Source organism: Suricata suricatta, chromosome 1, assembly GCF_006229205.1.
Source record: "Suricata suricatta isolate VVHF042 chromosome 1, meerkat_22Aug2017_6uvM2_HiC, whole genome shotgun sequence".
Taxonomy (NCBI): domain Eukaryota; kingdom Metazoa; phylum Chordata; class Mammalia; order Carnivora; family Herpestidae; genus Suricata; species Suricata suricatta.
Window position 1 is genome coordinate 146,400,619 of NC_043700.1, and position 24,871 is coordinate 146,425,489.

General features: G+C 34.5%; 1 protein-coding gene across 15 annotated transcripts in view; it reads right to left on the minus strand.

Moving 5' to 3' along the window:
* Nucleotides 1-24,871, minus strand: part of ADGRL3 (adhesion G protein-coupled receptor L3) — a 504,973-nt gene that overhangs the window by 313,893 nt on the left and 166,209 nt on the right. For all 15 annotated transcript variants that reach the window (XM_029945427.1, XM_029945417.1, XM_029945384.1 and 12 more), the window contains one exon: nucleotides 13,539-13,648. In XM_029945427.1, coding sequence (XP_029801287.1) covers nucleotides 13,539-13,648 — 110 coding nt within the window. The remainder of the gene's footprint in view (nucleotides 1-13,538; nucleotides 13,649-24,871) is intronic.

Consider the following 24,871-nt stretch of genomic DNA (forward strand, 5'->3'; position numbering starts at 1 on the left):
AAAAAAAAAAAGAAGTGATATCATCAAAGAACCTATATAATTAAAAGGAAAATAGACTATGAAGGGAATATTAGAAATAATTGTACACCAATCAATATGATAAATGAGAAACTTCTTGTAAAATACAACTTCCTCTCATTGAAAAAAGACAATAAGAAAACCAGATTATTTCATTACTTATTAAAAATTGCATTCATCAATAAAAATTCCAAAAAAGCAAATTATATATCACATGACTTTCCATGTAAATACTATCAATCATTTAAGGTGAAAATAATAAAATAATAAGTGGTTACATATACATATATACTCAAAGAAATTAAAAGAAAAAGCATGTATAGATTAATATCCCCCTCAGGCAGAGAAGGACAGATACCATGTTTTTACTCGTAAGTGGAACAGGACAAACTTAACAGAGGGCCATGGGGGAGGAGGGGGGGGAATAGTTGGGGAGAGGAAGGGAGGTAAATCATGAGAGACTCTTGAATACTGAAAACAAACTAAGGGCTGATGGGGGAGGTGGAGAGGGGAAGAGGGGTGATGGTCATTGAGGAAGGCACTTGTGGGGATGACCACTGGGTGTTATATGGAAACCAACTTGATAATAAACTATAAAATAAAAAAGAGTTCTCAACAGATGTAAATTTTTGGGTTTCCCTGAGAAGGGACTGCTGTATGCCCTGTAGGCATGGATTTAAGGTCCTGGTGTTTTGGCTCCTACTAAATTAAATTTTACATATAAAGGTTATACATATAAAGAGAAATAAATACTAATTGCTTCTTCCTTGACATGGTTACACAAAGGAGGATTCTACATTGGCTGTACAAAGATTAGGTCTTCCAGTGTCTGCCCACCAACAGGACTCTTGGAGGGGCCCCTAATGTGGCCTCCAGGCCAAGCCCAAAATGGGCTCCTCCTATACTTCTGACCTATTAGGCCTTTATTCTGAAGCACCCCAGCCACAAGGCCAAAGTCAGAGGAGCCCAGAGGCGGACAGTGTCAGAGAGGCTCCTCCCTTGCAGCTCCAAAAGCAGCCACCCTAGGGATGTGTGACCCCAGACTGTGCTATTGACCAGTGTTGACTGCAGCACAGATACTGAGGCTGCCTCCGTGCAGGGAGCTGAGGAAGGCTATTCAAGGGAATATTAGGATAATAAATACGAAAACACCAACGTACAGATAAATGTTTAAAATGATCTTCCTTCCATATATTAAAAAAAAAAGGAGGTTAACAAAGACTGGAAGGATGTCAAAAACTAATAAAAATATAATTTTATATAAAAAAAAAGAATAGCCCCATAACAAAGAATTGTTTAAAACTACATCATATGGCAGATGCCCTTGTATCTGGTTCTGAAAAGGACTCAAAATCCAGAGGTGATCTGAAGTGAAAAATGGAGAATGAAGACAGAAGACTTGTAAAATTATACCAGTAGTCAAGAGAACGAGAGAAAGCTGTGACTCTACAATGCCTAGGGATCCCCCAATCCTGGGATAAGTTAACAGCATTAAACAGTTCCAACCCCCAGTGCATGCTGGTCCGGATTGTCAGAAGACTTTGAAAGTGGGTGAGATTCAATAGGCATATTAAGTTGAATAGCTGTGATATCCTGGGCATTTCTCATGCGGCTGTCACTGTGCAAAGCTTTTAACATATATTTCATTTAAATTTTCACAGAAACTCTAAGTTGATTATCATCCCTATTTTCTCTCTGAAGGGTTTCATTCACAGATCAGTAAAACAACTTCATTAGAACATAGCTTGTAATTGGCAAAGTCAGAACGTAAATTCTAAGGCTCTCACTCTTAACCACTTTGTTATATTCTCCAATGCTTGAGAGAACTTGGTAAAGCAGACAGGAAAAATGTGTAGGAGCTGATAAAGAGCAGAGGTAATATATCTTTGCCATTGAGATGCACTTAGAAACAGCCACATTCTATTCTACATTGATTTCTGTTCTAATTGAAGTTGAAAAGCAATAAGCATAGAAAGAAGATAATATGTTTATAATACATATTAATAAAAACTAAAATGGTATTTAGTTTCCTTCCCAGTCTTTGATTCTATGCTGATGTGATTACTTGAAGGATGACAGAATGATGAAGAGATTATAGGTTCTTGAAAATTAGGAACCACTCCTATTTACATTATTGGAGGCATTTGAACACTATGCAATAATTTGAAGATAACTAGGTTTCATGAATACATACAGAGCAGACTTGGAAGTCCATATATATGAATTTAATTCAAGTATGATAAGTCATTTATTATGAGAAATTCCTCTTTAAAAATATAAGAAAATTTACATAGAAACTCACTACATTTATTCAGCCTATTTATGTAGCTCATATATTCACAATCAACTCCTTATTTACTCAATTCCTTTTCTTTTGCTGCCTCACATAAATAGTAGATATGTATAATATAGTAAAATTAATTATACTAAATACCAACCTGACTTGAGATAGCCTAGGGTTTGATTTATACAAAGAATTAACATGATTTCTGTCTATAATGACATGCTGCATATCTATGTCTAGCCAGTCTATTACAGAAATTTTAAATGGTTTTGTTTTAAAAATATCATGAGAGGGGCACCTGGGCAGCTCAGTTAAGCCTTCAACTTTGGCTCAGATCAAGATCTCACGACTTATGAGTTTGAGCCCTGCCTTGGGCTCTCTGCTGTCAGTGCAGAGCCTGTTTCAGATCCTCTCTCTCTTTCTCTCTCAAAAATAAACATTAAAAAAATAAAAATATTTTGAGAAAAATATGATATTCTTTATGTAGAAGGAAAAACTATGTTTTTGTCAGGCCATATCCTAAGTAAACTGTTTTTTAGGGGAAAGATAATATTATAATAAGTTTTATTGGTATCATACTGCTGTTGTAACAAATTACCACAAATGTAGTGGTTTCAAACACTTCTGTCAGAAGTCTGATATGGATCTGAAGGGCTACAATTAAGAGCGTAGCAGAGGGCAACCCAGGTGGCTCAATCAGTTAAAGCATCTGACTAGGTTTCTACTTAGGGCATGATCTCACATTTCATGAGTTTGAGCCCCACATCGGACTCTGCTCTGATAAGGTGGAGCCTGCTCAAGATTCTCTGTATATATATCTTGTGCGCTCTCTCTCTCTCTCTCTCTCTCTCGGCCCCTCCCCATCTCATGCTCATGATCTCTTTCTCTCAAAAATCAATAAACTTAAGAAAAAAGAGAATAGCAGAGTTATGTTCAACCTGGAGGCTCTGGGAGAAAAATTATGACCCTGTTCTCTCCAGCTTCACAGATACTGTCTGCATTCCTCGACTAGTGACCCATTTCGCTATCTTCATGTGCTTCATTCTGCTTCTGTTGTCATATATCCTATTTCTAACATTGCCTCCTTCTTATAAGGACATTTGTGATTACAGTCAATCTACTTGAGATAATCCAATATAATTTCCCTAACTCAAGATCTTTAATTACATCTACAATGTCCTTTTTGTCATTTAAAGTAAATATTTACAGGTTCTGGGGATGAGGATATGGATTTGGGGGGGATTCATTATTGAGTCTGCATATAAGAATTTAATTGTTAAAAAGTCTTTGGGCTTATAGAAGAGTTTTAAAAAAATATCCAAGCAGGGGCACCTAGGTGGCTCAGTTGGTTGAGTGTCCGACTCTGGCTCAGGTCATGATCTCATGGTTTGTGGGTTCGATCCCTGTGTCGGGCTCTGTGCTGACAGCTCAGAGCCTGGTGCTGCTTCAGATTCTGTGTCTCTTTCTCTCTCTGTGTCCCCCCCGTTCACATTCTGTCTCTCTCTGTCACTCAAAACTAAATAAATGTAAAATAAAAATGAAAATAAATAAATTTAAGCAATTAAAAATTTTTACAGCATTCATAGGAACTGTGATATCCTACCATTTGAGAAGTTCCTCAAAATAAAATTTACGTATATTTTCCCTTTATCACTTTATTATTATTATTTTTAATTTAAGTGAGCTCCAGGCCCAGCATGAAGCCCAGTGTGAGGCTTGAACTCACAACCCTGAGATCAAGACCAGAGCTAAGATCAAGAGTCAGACACTTAACAGCCTGAACCAATGAGGTGCCCCAACAGTTTAGCATTTTCATGAGATATTATGCTGAAATGTTAATATTTGAAAGGAATACTTTGAAACCAATTGATTCTATTTTTCTAGTTTCATAAAATTAATGATTAAAATACAAAAAATAACTAGGCTGTGTTATAGTATTTTCATTTTACATATATTTAGAAAAATTTATCTGAACAATTAACTCCACAGGTAAAATATATCATGACATTTGCTACAAGAACTTTTTAGCAACAAACACTTTGGAAAATAGCCTTACCTTCACATGTTCTCACTAGTTTTCTTCCCATATGCAGTGTATTTTAAAAAGAAAATGTTATAGTCTATGTCTTTTTTAATCCTACATGTTTATGCAGTTCAATTAGAGTACCTTATAAAAGTCCTTTGAGTTAAGTTTAAGAGCACAAGCTCTATACTTTTATTATTTCAAATAAAGCCAATGAACATACTTAAGCTAACCTCTCAAAGTGTATTTATGTCTATATAACAATGTACTTCCTAAACCAAATCTTTCCCTAACTCTGGCATTCCAATTAATTCTTTAATACTCTCAACTTATCTTTTTCCCTTACAATTAGCATCTAAGCATACATTTATATATGATTAATTTATATATGATGAATCTATAACTATATACAAAGCTTATCTAGGTATTGATGCCATCTTGACGCTTGGTTTATTTGATGAAAGTTTACATTTATGTTACTGTAGAATCATGTGATATTTTTATAATATATTTTAATTTTTTAATGTTTTTATTTATTTTTGAGAGAGAGAGAGAGAAACCATGAGTTTGGGAGGAGTACAGAGAGAGGTAGACACAGAATCCGAAGCTGGCTCCAGGCTCTGAGCTGTCCGCACAGAGCCCAATGCAGGGCTCGAACTCATGGACCACGAGATCATGACCTGAGCCAAAGTCAGACGCTAGCCAACAGAGCCACCCAGGCGCCCCAAAATATATATTTTAAAGAGAATGCTAGTTTATTCAATTTCATTCTGCAAACATATTTTGATTCTTAATAAGTCCTAGAATCTTCAAAGAAAATTTTTATTTCACTAGCAATGATATTAACAGTACTAATTGCCGGCTTACTTATTCAAATCTTGACTGGACTGCAATCACACTAACTTTCTATCAGGTATGAGAGCCATCTGACCACTTCCCCACCTGGTGGTCTTCATTGCTGCTGTTCTCTCTGCATTGAAAGTTCTTTCCCAGGCTCTTGGTTTGACTGTCTTATCCCAAATCTTCATGTCTTTCCAAGAAGTCTGTTACCATATTTATATATGTCGGCCCTTTCACTGCTATCATACAATCATGTTTATTTTCTTCTTGCATTTTATTGCAGTCTTTAATGATTGTATGTATCAGTTCATGTGTTAATTATTTGCCTTATCCCCCAAGCCTGCCAGCTTCATAGGACCAAAATCTATTTTTCCCCAGAAACTAACATAGGGACAGACCCATATTAGGCACCAAAAAATTCTATTGGTAGAATTATTGTTGGTATAAGAAATTACTATTTTTTGAAAATTAAGAAATATAGTAATAATTTAGAGTGCTTTTGCATGTATTAACATTAATTATATCCAAACTCTAGAACAAGAGTTGCAAAACTGAAGGGTCTTCAGAAGCCAGGAGACATTTTAAGTGCTTATAGTGAACCAGGTAAAATACAATAAATGCTGGATAACATAGCAAATAGAGAAGAACTGACTTTATTTGTGTTTTTAAATTTTTTTTAATGTTTATTTACTTTTGAGAGTGAGAGAGAGTGTACAGGGAAGGGGCAGAGAGAGAGACACACAGAATCCGAAGCTCCAGGCTCTGAGCTGTCAGTGCAGAGCCGGACGCAGGGCTCAAACTCATGACCATAAGATCAGGATCTGAGCCAAAGTCGGACATTTAACAGGCAGAACCACCTAGCTGCCCCAGAACGGACCTTATTTAAAAGAGAGCAGCCCTCATTCAGCTCCAGTCTATCATTGCCCAAAGAAATACAGGTCCAGTGTTGCTCCAGACTTTATGTTAAATCTGCCTTCCAAGTATTAGAGAGGCTTACGGAATCCCTCTATGAGCTGAATCTGGCCCAGAGCCACTACAGGGCAGGTTTGCCTTCAAGTCCATGGAGGGATCCAGTCTTTCCTAATCACGTTTAGGGTCTTTTCCAGCCTCATTGTCTGGATCCATGAAAATACCACCTGGATAGTGGATGTCATATAGTCTTGATGTCCCAACCTAGATCACTACAGAAATTACATCAGACGAAACATTTTTGAACCTAATGTATCTGAACATAAGAATCTCCCCACCACTTCTTGTTCTGTGGATCATTGGATTTTTTTCTGGACTTGGTTGTTACCTGATTCTAGAACTACTACTCTGTATCCCCTACCCCCCCTCAAATATTTTTAACTTAAATCAGTCAAAATTATTTTTTTGCAGATTTGCAAGCATGTCTTATTAATATATCACTTAACTGCCTTCAGAAATAGTTTTACTTGAATTTTCTGCACTCCACACTGCAGTTGGTATTAAGGTCCCAGAGGAATCAGCATACAGAGACGCTAATCTCCTCTTACTCTAATGTTCTGTCTTTTATGAAAACACTATAACAGTTTTGGTTTTACATTCGCCATACAATTTCTTATCTTTTACATTTACATTCAGAACACTGTCCTATCTGTTACAAAGGATCATCCTTCTCACTAGAGTCTACTCATTCTTTAAGACTCAGCTCAGGGGCGTCTGGGTGGCTCAGTCGGTTAAGTGTTCAGCTTCAGCTCAGGTGATGAATCATGGTTTGTGGGTTTGAGCCCCACATTAGGCTCTGTGCTGAGCTCTTGCTCAGAGCCTGGAGCCTGCTTCGGATTCTGTGTCTCCTCTGTAATCCTCCCCCACTCATGCTCTGTCTCACTCTGTCTCTCAAAAATAAATAAATGTGAAAAAAATTAAAAAAAAAAAAAAACCCTCAGCTCAAGGGTCATCTCCTCTTGAAAACCTTCCCAGAAGATACCCGTCCACATCCCCATACCACTCGTTATGAGAAGAGTGTGCATTCTCTGTACACTGCTAATGTGAAATGCTCCATGGCTTTGTTGAACTAATGACATTGTATGTTTGGGGAGCTTGAGCCCCATTGGACTAAATTCTTTGAGTGCAGAATTTGTTTTAACCGATTTCTATGCTAGTATGCACCAGTGCCTGGTATACAATAGATATTGAGTAGTGACAGATAAATGGGAGGTCTTTAAAGCAAATGGCATCATTTAGTTGAGAATAATTTCCATAAACATATGAGCAGCTAGACAGAGGTATGAGAGAGTTTAGGATTAGGACCTCCAAGAAAGTATAATCCATCTGTATGTCTTGTTTTGTACCAACGAGGGCAGGTTTCATAGATATATAATACTGTAGGCATATAAGCGGAGTTTAAAATAACTATTAGCAAACAATTTATGGATAATCTGTTAGGTATAATATATTGTGAAATAAAGAAAAACTATTTGAAAGAGAAAGAAATAAACTGTGAAGGGGGTGCAAAAAGGAGGAAACAAAAGGAAGATTAGGATGTTTCTGTTATAAATATCATTCTAAAAAAGAGAATTTAGATAACTGACTACTCTTACAGATGGAATAATATTTAAGGAACAATACTTGCTATGTTACGTGGAGGCTTAGACAAGATTAACATGAAAAACAAATCTGTAGTTGGTAGCATTCTTGAGGACTATGATCACCAATTTGGAAGGACTAATATTCATATAATCTATATTTTTACCATAGATTTTCCCTTTGAACTAATAAGCTGTTTTTTGTAGACAAGAGTTTCTTGAATTAGCATTCTAGCAATAAATAGACTACTTTCAGAGGAGCCATTTTGACTACATTTTCTTTTTTTTTCAATCATTCAATATCTATTTCTTGAAAGTCTCCTATAGGTCAGAAATGCAAAAAAGTCCTGAGGCATTTGGAATCAAATTATATCTTGACATATCTGTGATATGTTAAAAATTAAGCATATGGGTTAATTTCAGCACATGATTTTTTTTAAAAAGAATTAAAGTTTATTTATTTTTGAGAGAGGGAGAAAGAACACGAGTGCGGGAGGGACAGAGGGGGGAGGAGGAGGGAGAGAATTCTAATTAGGCTTCGCTCTTTCAGCATCAGAGCCCAATGTGGGTCTCAAATCCAGAAACTGTGAGATCATGACCTGAGCTGAAATCAAGAGTCAGAAGCTAAATCAGCTGAGCCACCCAGGTGCCCCTTAGCATGTGATTTTTAAAATCTGTAAGTATTTTTTATATAATAAGAACCAAAGAATGCATACATTAAAAATGAAATCATTTGACCATTAGTTGCAAAAATATATTTAGTTATTTATAATTAAAGAATCGGTCTGATTCAAATGCTGAAGCAAGTGCAAAGCTTTTTCTTATAGTAAAAGAGATAAAACTAACAGATTATGAAATTGTTTGTAAATATTAATTTTCCAATAAGATTCATTTTGCATGTCCTTCCACAGACAATCACAAATAACTCTTCAGATGGCTAATGTGTATGGTGAGAAAGCCAATAAGTGCTATAACACAAAACTGGTTTAATCAAACACTCATTTCTAGAAGCTCTCCAAATTGTATGCTTCCTCCCCCATTTCCTAAGAAAATCCACCATGAGAGAAGATTGCTAGAATAAGTAATATGTGCTTTGTATTTCTAAGAAGAGACAAAGAACTGAAGAGAAAAGCTGGCTTGTGAGAGAAGACAAGCACTTTTTGAGTGTAATGTGCGTGAAATTGTATGCCTTGGAAGAAAGACAAATTGTCAGCAGGATAAAAAGTAAAGACTCTTTGTTCAGAAAAATACTCTACGTAGGTGGTTAGTTGTTTTATTGTTTTCTCCCTAACACAAATCTTCCCTGTAAACCTGCTAAATGAGGGAAAGTCTACAGGAAGATGCCACAATTTCAATCCCCAATCAGGCCAGAAGGGATGGAAGGGAGGCGAGAAGGGAGGCGAGAGCAGAAGGGTGGCACTGGTAGGCGCAGGGGTTTAACCTCTGGAGTATCTGGGTCATCTCCCAGGAGGAAAAAAATCACTAAGGAGGAAAATCAAACCTCAGAAGACAATGCAAAGGCTATAAAAGTCACACTGGAACTAAGGTGTGACAGGAACAAAGTATTGATTTCATCTGTCCCAAATTTGGTCACAAATAGGGTATCTGTGAACCCAAACAAGAAAATACAGACAGGAGGGAGAAGCTGAGATTTAGAAAAAAATTAAATATAACTTTAGTGATTCAGAAAAGTTGACAAGATACTCTAAGAAAGTGGCCTCACAAAATTGTCTATAATCCCTTTTTCTCATTTTCTTTCCCATCACCATCTCAAAAAAAAAAAAAGAAAGAAAGAAAAAAGTCATGCCATTTGATTCAGGTTAAGGCTCTTCTAGAACTAACACTGTTTAACTATATACCTATTTAGTGACTCCTAAAACTCTGCAAAAATTATTGCAAGTTGATCTTAGATATTTTAACTCCACCTTTCTTGTGTGATACAAAGAATTTTGCTAAATTTTTATCTATATTACCTATAATAGATTCTATATCATTAGTATTTATATGCTTTCCCACATATTTTTTCTATATTTCTTTCTATATTTTCATTTTTTCTATATTTTTCCATGGGACAGTATCTCCTTAAAAATCCATACTACCATGAGAACACTCATACAGAATATATATAAAAAAAGACAATACCAATAATATTTTCTATGGATTAATATTAAGAAGAAAACATTCAGAAATAGCAAATGCATCACTTATATGCATTGAAGTCTGTTGTCTTAAGTTAAAGATGAAAATGAATATTACTGAATTGCATAACAAAAAGAACCTACCATAATGTGTTTATTCAGTTGTTCAAGTAGAAAATTTTAAAATACTAATAATGAATCCTACTTCTGAAGTTTACCTTGTAATCATATATTAGGGACATTTCAATAAGCATAGTAGGTACTAGGATTTCTCTTATAATACAAATGATTAAATAACTTCTAAGGTACTACTTAGATAAGAGCCTCATTCCAAATTGTGGGTGGCATTTTAATAGCAGACTAGTTTTTGCCATTATGCTTTGCTAGGTGTTTGGGGAAATAGAAGTTTGCAGTGATTCAGCGGCTTGAAGAAAGGCATAAAACCTCTTGAAAGTAAGTAGCAAAAGCACTAACAAAAAGGGTGGAGGCTCTTGAAGCATTTGCTTTCACTGTGTGCCATTGCTGTACTGATAAAAATTACAATGGTGAGAATGCTGAACAAGATTAACTAACTCATGAATCTATGAACAGGAAAATCTCCGGGAAGAATCAAAGCCGAGTCCCTAAGAACAGGTACTAGAGACAGGCTCAGCTCTGGGCTCGGCCATTATCCAGTTGTTCTGTATTTTACGTGAAACATTAGCTTAACCCATTGAGCTTTGGTTTCTTCTTCCGAATAGCAATACTCATACCTAACAGGGAGGAAGATATTGTGAGAACTTAATAAAATGATGCATGTAAACATGTTACCCATGGGGTAAGTGAGATATTTTAAGTGCCCAAAAGTGGTAGCAATTTTAAGTCAGTGATTTCTTTCTTTCTTTTTTTTTTACAGCATTGAAAAAGTCTGTGCATTTTATGCTAGAAGTAGAAAAAAGAGCTTAGTGTTGATCTAAATCACAACTTACTACAAATCAGGGAGTGTCTACAAGGTGAGATCCAGAAAATTTTAATAGCTTCTCAGCTTAAGGACGAATGGTTTTTGGTAAGTAGCCAGACCATATTCTGAATCTACGCTCCCTGATCTCAGGTTGTCCCTGATCTCAGGCTGTTTTTCTACTTAATAAACCTACCTTTCAAAGAAGTCGCTATACTTTATTTCATGGCTTATACTTTCTTTTGCATTTTTTCCCTTTAAAATCACTTTAAATTTACTAAGTGAATTCCCATTTATGCATTACACTTTTAACTGAAGATAATTTAACAAACACAACCATGCTACATTGTACCGGTATATAAATGGGCAAGTGGCTGCACCTAGTTTATAGTTATTATTTAATGAAACAATCAGAAAAATATCTTAATATACTGTACATTTTTAGACAATCAGTGAATTTTTAGGATTATCAGACCTGTATTGAAAGGATATTCAAGAATCAAGTTATCTCTGAAAATTTATGAGAGAAAGAAAATGTAAATGTAAACCACACTCCTTTTATACAAAAGCACATGAACAAATTCTTATTTATATTAAATGATTTAAGTAATGATTTTTCAAAATAAGTTTGGTAGAGGATTCTGGAGGAACTATCCTCAAAGAAATTTTGAAGAAATACAGAAAACTGAAGAGACAGCTGTGAAATTCTTTAATATTTAAAAATTGTGAAAAACTCTAGCTTGACATTTTCTACTTCAGCTTTCATGTTTCCAAATATTATTGAAAGTTTCCTCAAACTGTCTTTAAAAATGAGGTATTTCTTATGGTATATTTTTATAAAATGCCTTTGGAAACAGCTGTTCTTTATAATTCACAAAGATCTTACTATATAATCCAAATATAATTGTCAACATTCCAAAAAGGACTACAAATCTTATTTCTTTAAAATTTCTCAAATGAACAGGGGTGCCTGGGTGGCTCAGTCGGCTAAGTGTCCGACTTTAGCTCGGGTCATAATCTCAAGGTTCGTGAGTTCAAGCCCCATGTTGGGCTCTCTGCTGACAGCTAGCTCAGAGCCTGGAACTTGTCTTTGGATTCTGTGTCTCCCTGTCTCTAACCCGCCTCTGCTCAAGCTGTTTCTCTCTCTCAAAAATAAATAAAACATTAAAAAATTTAAAAAATTCCCTAAGGAACAATAACTGGTCAGGAAGAGCTTTATAATTTCATAGAAGGGTCCCTAGATATAACAATATATACAAAGCATAACTTCAATTGAGATTTGAACAAAACCTATGCACTCAATACTGTTTTCATAACAAGGAAAATTAGCTTATAAGACGTCACTAGATAAACTGTCTCTAATCAATCACACTAAAATTAAAGCAAAAATGAAATTTTCTCTTGATTGCTTTCATTATTATTTTAAAACTCCAATTCATTTCTTGCTGGCTAAATTGCTCTCTATTATTGGATTATGCACACTTACAGCTTAGGAAAAATGTGTTGCTTCTTAAATGAGCAGAAATGAGGTAATCTTACAACTATCTCTTAGCACAACAAACTTGCTGATCCCCAGATACTTTCCTTCTGAGATGTCAGAGGAAGTTGAAACCTGGGATTTACTTGTGGTCCCAGGTGTTTTCAGCATTGGGGATGAACTGAATATCTAATATGAAAATGTAGGATTTCCTGAGTGATCTTCACTAAGGAATCCCACGAATAATTAATTGTCAGATCAAAAATATTCTATGAGGGGCGCCTGGGTGGCGCAGTCAGTTAAGCGTCCAGCTTCAGCTCAGGTCATGATCCCACAGTTCGTGGGTTCTAGCCCTGTGTTGGGTTCTGTACTGACAGCTCACCTCAGAGCCTGGAGCCTGTCTTCCGATTCTGTGTCTCCCTCTCTCTCTGACCCTCCCCTGCTAGCACTGACTTTCTGTCTCTCAAAAATAAATAAGACATTAAAAAAATATAAATAAATAAAATGAAAATATTTCATGAAATGGTGATTCTTCGTTTGAGTAGAAAAGTCAGACAAAATGTTCTGGTTTTGATTGTTTGATCCTTTATTACTCCTGAAGAAAAAAATTCTGTGTTTGGCATATACCATATGTGACCTAAAGGTTGCAAAGATAAACTTCTTGAGGCTGCAAAGGGTAAATTCTGAAGAGTACTTTAGCTCATGTAACTTTTGTATTTTCTTTTCAGTTTATTTCTTCTGGATGAATATATTTCTAATCCTCAAAATGTTGACAGCACTTGTAGATTAGATGTAACAGCTTATATTGAGTTCAGAATTTATCAATGTGTATACGACTATAAAAGTATAATAATATATATTATATCATATATAACCACATATTATATTTATTATATTATATATGCACTTATATAATATAATATGCAAATATATTATTCATTTTCACTTCCTGTTTGCTTGGACCTAGAAGGATGTAGTATCCTTTTCTACTCTTAACATTTTTCTTAAAATGTTACATCCTTGCATTAAGACAAGTTTTGGAATAAGTATGGATATACAGAAATGTATAGTCAAAATGAACATCTCAGGATCATGCAAGCAACATCTAATTCTTCCAATGGTAGGAGGATTTATGATCCTGAAAAATTCAAATTAGCCAGTCTTTAAAAAATGCATGTAATAGTTCTTATGTTTTCATAGAGAATATTCTGTCAATGCATGCAAAACAAAGCTTAAGGTCTTTTCACAAGAGAAGTAGAGGAATATACATACTGTAAGGGACACATTCATACTGCACTTCAAGGTATTTATAGGTTCCTGGACATGGGTCTGGAAAAACATCAGGACCTGCCACCACAGCACACTGTGTTCTGTTATTGCACCTGAAGGCCAAAAAAAAAAAAAAGAAGAAGAAGAAGAAGAAATAATAAACACATGGGAAGGTAAATCATGATTAACACCAGTGATGATTTTATTTTGCTTATTTTACAAAGATTTAAATAAGGTTTTGCTAAAATTAGAGTTTTAGACTTAGGAAGGAAAAACCTGTAGTGTACTAAAAAAACCCACTTAGAAATAAAAATCAATTCATTCAGTTTACTCATACTAACGAATTTGATTTTTCAGTGAACACAGTACAATTTTGAGCTAGAAATTAAATAGCGCTTAAGCAACACTAACTGGTTCTTAGGATGGAGCCAACGTGAATACAGGTAACTGTTTGGTAGGAATCACTCACTCTCATTATCAAAAAAAAATTGAAAAACTATAACCACAGAGTTTTATTAGAAAGCTGTAAAATAAATTCAATTATCATGGCATCCATTTTAAAGGCAGGAAAAATATGATGTGGAAATGCTTTTAGCCAAACCTAAATCAATAAAAATATAATATTTGAATATTAAAATCTCTTAAAATGTAATTTATATTAATTAGTACATTACTAACACCATAAATAAAGCCCTTTTTATGAACTGATTCTCATGTTCCTTGTATTTGGCCAAATAATTACACTAACCTCACAGAGGCCTGGTCACAAATGCCAATATCCTATAACTTACAATAACTCTAAATCCCCAAAGAGAATGATCAAAAACCAGTACTAAAATAGAAATATACATGAAGCATCCTTTGTGGCTACTGGGCTAACCATATCTGGGGTACCCAGATTTAATCATGGGTAAGTATACATATAATGAAATTGATTCTTTGAAAAAGACATCCAAGTTCAGAGTGCGTTTGCTAAGGTAAATGTTGTGCAGAAATTTCTAGGTTCAATAACTTATTAATAGGTACATATTTCTATAGAAAAAAATGTTTTTTCCCCAACTCTTATATTGTCACTAAGTGTACAGGATGAGACCTTCTACAGTTATCCAGTATTTTTGTTCCTGTTTATTCATTTCAGAAATATATACCTCATGGCTAGAATTTTCTGTTATATCTTCTTGAAGATATGCTTCCTTCCATAAAATGACTGATACTTCTGAATCACTGCTTGCATACTGGCAGGATAAAGGGACATCAAAGGAAGAACTCATTCTGATTTACTGTGAAAATATTTTGTATTTGCTTGAGACTACCATTTGTTGGCCTTGCTGAGGATTTTACTCAGTACCTAAATTAAAATCGATTCATTAGTGAATGTTGTAAGGTGAAAAATATATTCTGTGCTTTCAGTGGAAGATTAATAAAAGCCAATATTCCACACTTATCATGCAATTTAGCATAACAGTTAATCTGGAGGAACATGTCCCTAAAACTCTCTTGTGTAGATGTAATGCTGAAGATGATTATCAGACAACTGTGTAATAACAGTAATGTAAACGTGGCTGGCCTCACACCTAAGCGGCAAGGAGGCACCTTGCCATTTTAGTGTACTCAGACTTTAAAAAATAGCAGCCCTTCCCTTTTACAAAGAAAATCTTTTGGAAGGAGATGCCTCAAAGTTAAAATACATGTTTCATTGCAGTTAAGGACAACAGTTTGCATATCACACCTGGAAAAAAACCTCCTAAATCTATCTCAGATGTTTATTAAAGGCTATATAACCTTTCAGTTATTACTGTAACTTGTTAAAGAAAGTTATCATCAGGATTGCATTTGAAGTAGTGATAAATAATAATGAAAGAAGTACACATCACAAAATTTAGTGAGATGTAAATATTCTGAATGTTGTATTTCTGATCTGCAGTCATTAAATCATGGCTTTCTTGGTCTACTGTTGTTTTATACCCATTATCAACTTTTTATTCTGATTTCTACAGCTTAAATAAAAAAGTTCATTTAGAGGTTGTGTCTATTCTTGAAAGTCTCAGATACACAAGGGCAACTACACATCTTTTATTATTTAATCAGTGTTTTATATCAAAAAACAGATTATTACTCATTTATGAGTAGGGCATTAAGGTTAAAATTCATAATTATGGAAGTGTTTGTTGCACAGAGAGTGGTCTTGAGTCAATGATTTCATATGGTTATGTTTGAATGGACTCAATTAAAGAATTTAATATGAAAACTATTCTAATCCACCTATCCACTTATCTATCTAGACATGTGCACTGACAGTATTCATATTACATATTATTTAAGTTATAAAATACTATTTACTTATGCATATATAAGGAAATTAAAATAAGCAACCATTTGCTGTAAAAATAAGTCAAGTAAGCCTTCTAATTAATGAGATAGTATATGTGGAGAGGTATATAAATCAAAACATGCGATACCAATAATATATTTGCAGTAATTATCATCATTGTTCTGGATCAAACAACAAGGCTTTATAGCATTAACTTTTAAAAATAATTACATATTTTATTAGTATTTATTATAAATTCCATTATATTAAATGTTCTTTAAAAGTTAAAAATTTTTTAAATCAGGGAGAAAGGTAGATAATCTCTGGAATATTATTTTTGTATAGGATACATTATAATATTGACTGTATGAAGACCAACTACATTTCAGAAACAGAAGTTTAATGGTTCTGTTTTCTCCTTTAAAATTTTTTTAATGTTTATTTATTTATGAGAAGGAGAGAGAGAGAGAGACAAAGAGAGAGAGAGAGAGAGAGAGACAGAGACAGAGACATAATGCAGGCAGGGGAGGGGCAGAGAGAGAGGGAGACAAAGAACCCAAAGCAGGCTCCAGGTTCTGAGCTGTCAGCACAGAGCCCAACTACGGGCTCAAACCCAGGAACTGGGAGATCATAACCTAAGCTGAAGTTGGAGGCTTAAGCATCTGAGCCATACAGGTGCCCCCATCTTCTCTTTTTTTAATGACTTCAGTTACTATAAATAAAAATGAAATTAACTATAGTTTTGATTAAAGCCTATTGAACAATGAATAGTTTATACCAGTGAGTATTTTTATAGTTATATAAAAACCATTAAATTATCTTAAAATATTAAAGATGATAAGTGTAAAATAATCAAATGTTCTCATGTGCTCTCAACTCAGTTTTTCATTGTTTACTTTTAATATAAATATAAATTAAAAACTGATTTTCAGTATCCCTGATATTAAAGGTAATTTTAAATCCCACAATAAAGGATGAGAAAAGACTGCAATAATAATGTCAAATGCATCCTAATCTATTAATATTCACAGAGAAAACATTATAATCTTATGAAAGTATTAAGGCTTATTTACAGTGATAAAAGTTTCAATATTTTTTCATCAGAAACTTTTGTGATTAAAAAAAATCCACTCCAACAATAGACAGTTTTGAGGAAAAATGACTGAACCGGGTCAAAAGTTCCACACTTCTAGTTATAAAATAATTAAGTCATGGGATACAATGTACAGCTCGGGGACTATAGTTAATAATCCTGTACTGTACATTTGAAAGTTGCTAAGAGTAGACAGTGAAGTATAAGCAGATGGCACCAACAAAAAGAATTCTCAGAGAAATCTCTTCAGAGTTTCACTTTTCACACATATAACATGGGAGCCAGTTATGTAATTACTGCACAAAGTTGATACACTTACAAAAATGCATTAGGAAAAAGTGTAGTATATATATATATGTATGTGTATATATATATACACACACACAAAGTATACTTTTGGTTGGTATTGTTATGACTATTATCATTACTAACATTAGCCATTTGTTTCAGGATAGGTTAATAATACTTCATTCCAAAAGACTGGGTCTTTTGAGAGGAACTTAGAGTACAAACGAAATAGCATGCAAAAAGCACATAAAGTATTTGGCTTTAGAACGGAAATAGGAGAAAAGTAGATTCCCATTTTAAAAAACCAAAAAATCAAAACTGTAATCAAATCATTAGTTATATGTAAACTACTTTACCTGGGACATACAGAGCCCAAAATGTATAGTAACAATGACCTGCATCTGTGCAAACGTTCAAACTTGGAAAGCATATTCACATAAATACCACTTTGTCACTTCTTTTATCAGATGAATATTATTATCTCCAGTTTCATAGAGGAGGGAATAGGTGTGAAGATGTTAAATGGCTTTTCAGATTCTCAGAAATCAAATAATGGTCACTGGACTCAGAACAGTGCCCTGAAAACCATGGAACTGCTATCTTTTGAGAGCGTGAGTCGTGCATTTCATGGTCACTCTGGGAAACTGATTTAATTCAACCCGATAGGTTCTTAGGAGTACTACTTGTGATGGTCTGATGAGGTAGAGACCAGGTGTAAAGTTTCTAAGTGGCCCAGGATTCCTTCCGTCGTGACGCGGATCAGGCATTCCAAGGAGATTCTGAATTTAATTTAACATTAAACAACCAGGCCCCCTCAATCCATAATTGGGATGTAGCCATTAGAAAGACCAATCTTGGAGCACAGGAGGAACAAAGGATGAATAAATATTTATTCAGATGTTTCCAAAAGGAAAGAATGAAATCATGTCCTTTTAATTCAAACCACATACAAACCTTCAACTTACGTGCAGGTGCCATCTACTGATCACATCTATTTAATAAATGTTATTTAATATGTTAGATACTATTATTCGCACTAATCTTAAAGCTATATTGTTTACTTTAAAAAAGTGTCTTTTGATGACAGCCAGGGAAGACATATATAATCATCCCAGGACTATCAATCAGATACAAAATCACTCACAGCTTGCTTCTTCATTCAGATATGGTTAAGAACAGTATAGGAACAAAATTAGTTAAGTGTGATAATGAAGAAATCGTCTATAGAAAAAAATTCTTCTACTTGCCACAACATACAGCATATAGTGAAAACAATATTGCTGGGTTCATGTGCAACTATTCAGATAAGTTATTATTATATATAAAATAAATGAATTAGCCTCATTAATTAGCCTCATTTTTGTTCAATACAACAAAATGATCTGTGTTTTAACTTCAATACCCAGATAAAAATTAGTAGCTATTGGGGCGCCTGGTGGCTCAGTTGGTTAAGCATCCAGCTTCGGATCGGGTTATGACCTCAGGGCACATACCCGTAGGGCTCTGTGCTGACGTGCTTCAGGCTCTGTGTCTCCCTTTCTCCCTCTCTGCCCCTCCTTCACTTGCACTCTCCCTCTCTCTCTCTCACTCCCCCCACCCTTTCTCTTTCAAAAATAAACAAATGTTAAAAAAAATTTAAGTAAAAGAAAAGTAGCCTCTCTTGTCCCATGTTTGCTTACAACATAGTTATAGGTTAAGCATATAAACAGGATCCTTAACTATAGTTTTAAAAACTTCTCATATAATAGATACAAGGATGGTATTAGCTGCTTCCACAGCTCTAGTGATTTAATATGGTAGCATTAAAATAACTGAAGTAAAATTTTATATTTATGTACGAGGGGTCTAAGCAACTGAAGTTCTCCATTAATAAACCCTTTGACTACATATTCTTAGTATACTCTAAAATCAGTGTGCAACCAAGCCCTTCCCGGGAACATTAAGAAACTTTTCACGTGATGCTTCAGCTGTGTTGTGTTAAATGTGTAAACTCCACTGAAAATCACTGCAAAGTCAAGTTCTGATAGTGTAAACAAAAAGGAGGGGGCCTTGTGAGTATCTTTTGGTTGGCAAAATTAGTCATATGAATTTACATTATCATTTTTAAATGGCATTTATACAAAAGCATGTATGTGAAGAAACACACATATACCTAGTAGACTCAATTATTTCATAGCATCTAACATACGACAAATCTGTGTTTGAACCATATAAGACACTATTCTCTACGAAGAAAATATTTTAAATACAGATTTATGTCAAGAACAAAACAAAACAAAATACCACCAGCGTAATATTTTAATGTTTATAATCTGAAAACAGTTTAGGTAATCAGATAACTCAATTTTTAAAAATTCTCATGATAAAAGATAACAATATGAAAAAGCACTAATTAATGTGTGAGCATTAACAATATTTTGCTCAATGTCAGTCAACAGAACAACCTCTTGCACATTCTTTATTTTCCACTGCCTGTCACTCAGGAACATGCTGATCTGGCATTCATTTTGGACTTAGAGGCCTGGGAAGGAGAAGGCAACTATTTCATGACAGAATATGAATATGAACATGTCATAAAGAAATCATCTAGATCTCAAATGGTAAGAGAACTAAGTAGTCTGAGAAAAGCAAATCAGTTGTTATTATTAAAATAAAACATTTATTCTGGGACACCTGGGTGGCTCAGTCAGGTTAAGCATCCAACTCCTGATTTCAGTGCAGGAGTTTGTGGGTTCGACCCTTGCATCAGGCTGTGTACTGGCAGCACAGCCTGCTTGGGATCCTCTCTCTCTCCCTTTCTTTCTCTGCCTCTGTCTCTCTCGCTCTCTCAAAATAAATTAATTCTTATATCATAGCTATACACTTAAGCATTTACAAAACAGTTTGGCAATGTTGTCTACTGTTTTTGTGTTACAATTTTCTCTTTAATTTTTTTAATGTTTATTTTTGAGAGAGAGAGACAGAGACAGAGAGACAGAGAGAGAGCCAGAGCCACAGAGAGCAGGGAAGGGGAGAAATAGGAAGACACAGAATCTGAAGCAGGCTCCAGGCTACAAACTGTCAGCACAGAGCCTGACACCAGGCTCAGTCCCATGTAATGAAGCATTGTAACCTGAGTGGACGTTGGATGCTTAAGCCACTGAGCCGCCCAGGCGCCCCTTATGTATTACAATTTCATTTATTTTTTACATTTTTAAATATTATACATATCTCATGTTGCCTATTGTATATTTTACTTATATTTTATAGTCTTTTGAATCAGTTCCTTTTTACCCCATTTTTCACATGAGGAAACTGAAGTCCAGCAGGCTTAGATAACTTACCTAAAGTCTTGTAACTAGTAAGTGATAAACAGAATGCAAATCCTCCTTTTTGCACAAGGAATTGTGCCTTTTAGCCTCTGTATCAGCTCTCTGGGTTGGTCTCATTGTCACAATTAGGGTGTGACCAGAGGCTGATTTAAGTGGCGATTTAAGAAAAATAACAAAGTGAAAAGGCCCCTAATTTAGTGTTTTCATTTTTGAGGAACTTATTCTAAATCATAAACTAAAAGTAATGCCAAGATCTCATAGAACACAATTTGACAATTGTGTATGGCAAGTGAGTTCTGCATTTCACAAGGTAACTGCCTAACCTCAAGTCTCTCATTTTCTACATTCCTATATATGAAATTTCACAAACATTCCTTTCCATTACAAAAATGTAATTTGACTCAAGCAAGTGAAATATCACCAAAGTGACTAGTGAGGAGTGCAGAAACTAGGGTATTGTATTCGTTTTCTTGTTGCTTCTGGGACAATCTACAACAAATGTGTGGCTTAAAATAATGCAAATCTATTCTCTTGTAGGTCTGCAGATCAAAGTCCAAAATGAGTCTAATGTGATTAAAATAAAGCTGTTGGCAAGGTTGGTGTCCTATGGAGGCTCTGAAGAGAATCTGTTTCCTTGCTTTTTCCAGTTTCTAGAAGCTGTCCCCTCATTCTTTGGCTTGGGCCCCATTTCACATCACCTTTTCTCACTTTGATTGATGTCATCTTCCTCCCTCTTTGACCTTTTTGGCTTCCCTATAAAGACACTTGTGATTATATTTAAGGCCCACTTCCATAATCCAGGATACTTTGCCTATGCAAGAGCCTTAATATCAGCACTTATGGAAAGTTCCTTTAGCCATATAAAGAATATTCTTAAATTATAAGGATTAGAATGCAAATTCAGTGTCTTGCCTGCCAGCCCTTAAGTAAAAAGACATATCTCCTGAGGTGGTCACCTTCAGCAAGTCTTACATAATACGATGCATGTCATTGCAGGAGAACATGGCCAAGGTGTTCATTGTCTCCATAATGTACAGTTTTATTTATTAATAGAATGAATAGGCCTCCACTTACATATATTATCTACCTGTACAAATAAATGTTTTCAGTATAATTTGACTAAAAGACATATTATATGTTTGCTTTGTTTGATCACCATGAAATTCTCAGTGCATAAATCTTGTTGCAATAGATGTGGGAAACTAAAATATATTACTGGACATAGGGAAACTTTTAAAGCATTTTACAGAGATCGGAATGTAGTTTGACTTTGGACCTGTGTAAAACCTTATGAAATATGAAATATCAAACATTAAGAAATTATTAATGGAGTCCATTGGTTCATATTAAATTCAATTTGTTTCTATGTTACTTTATCATTCTATAAACAAATAATAAATGACTATTTCATATTTATGGACTGAAATAATTTTATTTTGACAAAACCCAATTTAAAATAATAATTCTCTCCTGCACTAAAAAGATATTACTTCCTTATGTTCTAAACATTTCCAGTAGCAATTTAAAAATTTAAACCTTTTCAGATTCTCTTATTACCATATAAATTTACAAATTTATGAACCTTAAAGGGCTTATTCCTGGGTATTTTTCAAATTGACTTAATAATACTCTAAAAGTATAGAAATGTATTTGAAAATGTGGTAATCTTATAAGAAGTCCCATTTCCCAATAGTCTACATATTTCTGGGTAATATTTGACAGAAGAAATTGTCATAATGATCAGTCAACATCCATAGAATATTTATGGAGCCCATTCCAAAAATAAAATGATTAGCTATGTCAGACACATGAATACAATTCATAGGGGCATAATCCATAATAAATGGAAATGTGCTTTTAAAATTAACAAATTCACAAACAGTGTTTGGAAGAAACATTTCAGTCTTGAGTTCTGTACCAATGATTTCTAAAGTATAATCTTGTAGTAGTTGAATGTTGTAACAATGGGAATGCTATAACAATATAAAATTATAAAGGGACTTTTCATTTAAGAATAACTAGCACTGCATATGTATTAGTTTGTTACCACCTACGTACGACAGCATTTCAGAGCTGAACATTCTTTACCTGCATGTATGGTTAACCAAATAAATCAGTGTGTGTCTGCTTTCATTATCTGAAAATACAGCAAGTTCTGGTACTGCTCATTTTCTCCCAAACAAAAAAGCAATATTTTATTGCACATATATCATATGCATGGTTCCCTTATGTAAAGACAATGTCCACTTTACTGAGAGATAGTTAGGATACTAATATATATTTTTTCCAAGACTACTTATGTTATTGTACTTTCTCTTTTTTTTTTTTTCTTTTTAAGTCAGATACAGACATACTTCATTATACTTCCTCAAACTGTTGCAAGGCATTCTTTTCTTCCATGAGCTACAAAAAAGTCTTATCTGCATGACTGGGCTAAGACAAGGAATGCTATCCTGAGCCATTTAGTTAAATCTTGTTTTTTTTTCTTTTCAATATGTGGCATTTCCAAATCAAACTGTTTATACATGAGAAGAATAAAAATATATATAAAATAAAACTTCAGAAGGAGAATTACAAAGAAAAAAAGGAATTTTAGTAACATTGGATACTGAAGTGAGTTAACCCAAAAGCCTATAAAAGGAACAAGATGAGCTGGGAAGAATGCCTTTGGCTTCTTCACATTTGCTTTTAATAAAGTGCGAAACGAAAGCAAATGAAAACTGTGTGTGAATGTGTGCATATGCATGCATGCATACAGTATACACAACACTGATACATTAAAAATAAGACTTCCAAAGCTGGAAATCACAGCAAAGAGAAATGACATTTTCCGTCTAACTCTGTCCTTATATATAAATTTTTTGAAGAGTGCAGTAGTTAGGTTTTTTTATATTACATAAAAATAATTTTAGTTGTCTTCATAATTTGTAAGGATAGTATAACAGACATGGTACCCAGTAACTATGAAAGAAAGCCAATGTCTGTCAGTCACCGAAGATCAGTAATTTTCATGAGTTCCTCTCCCCTTAGATGTTTCATCTCTCACTTCTGGTAGCAGGGCTTGTTAGACTTCCTCTGTTATATTAATTCCACTCATGACCTCAGATGGAGATACATGTCAAGCATACATCCTACCTACTTTGATTTATGGTATCACCAGAAAGCTATAAACACAAGAGAAATGCGATGACATTTCTTTGTATCAGTATGCTTTAGGATGAAAAAAAAAACCCCAGCAAACATAAATAAAAGTGGCTTAAAAATAAGGCTTACATCATCTCAAATAATAAAAATTAGAATATAGTTTGCTACAACTTGGTTAATTTGGAGATTTAACAGTCATGACTGTGGCTTGAATTCTATGAAATTCTCTTGGATTTTTCTTACGGTCCTAAGATGACTCTTGCACATGCATGTGTTACAGAGATGACACAATCTTGAAAAAAGTAAGTCCTATCTTCTGTTTCACTTTAAAAGTAATGATGTTCTACTAAGCCATTCAGCAGACAATCCTTAGAGAACATTAGCCAAAATTAACCCATGCCTATACCTATGTCAGCATGCCTGTGCTTAAAAGAATTGCACAAGGGGAATGAAATCCACGTGACTGGTTTTGCCCAGTGAAGATTCATCATCCCAGGGCCAGAGGGGCACACGGGCTTCCCTGAAGGACTGCATTCTTTACAGAAAAATGAACAAACCAGTGTTTTGCTGGTGAAGAAGAAAGAGTGGTTAGAGAATGGATTTTTGAAGGCAAACAACAGCATCCGTTCTTTGTTCTTTTCTCTGGCGAAAACATCCCATATTTAAGATATAAAGTTTATAGCACAGTTACTAAAAAGAAGAGACATAGAAAAAAGTATTTTTCAAATCTAAACACAGCATTTTACTTTGAAAATATATGGATAAATATTGTAATGTATAGAGTCTGGTTAAATACATTAAAATGCATCTCTATTATTGGATACTAGACAGCTATAAAAAATGATGAGGCCAGCATTACCCTAATATCAAAACTAGATATGGGGTGCCTGGGTGGCTCAGTCGGTTAAGTGTCTGACTTCGGCTCAGGTCATGATCTCACAGTTCCTGTGTTTGAGCCCCGTGTCGGGCTCTGTGCTGACGGCTAGCTCAGAGCCTGGAGCCTGTCTTCAAATTCTGTGTCTCCCTCTCTCTCTGACCCTCCCCTGCTCATGCTGTATCTCTCTCTGTCTCTCAAAATTAAATAAAAACATTTAAGAAATAAAAAAATAAAGACACAACAAAAAAAGAACTACAGACCAATATATCTGATGAACATAAATGCAAAAATTCTCAACAAAATATTAGCAAA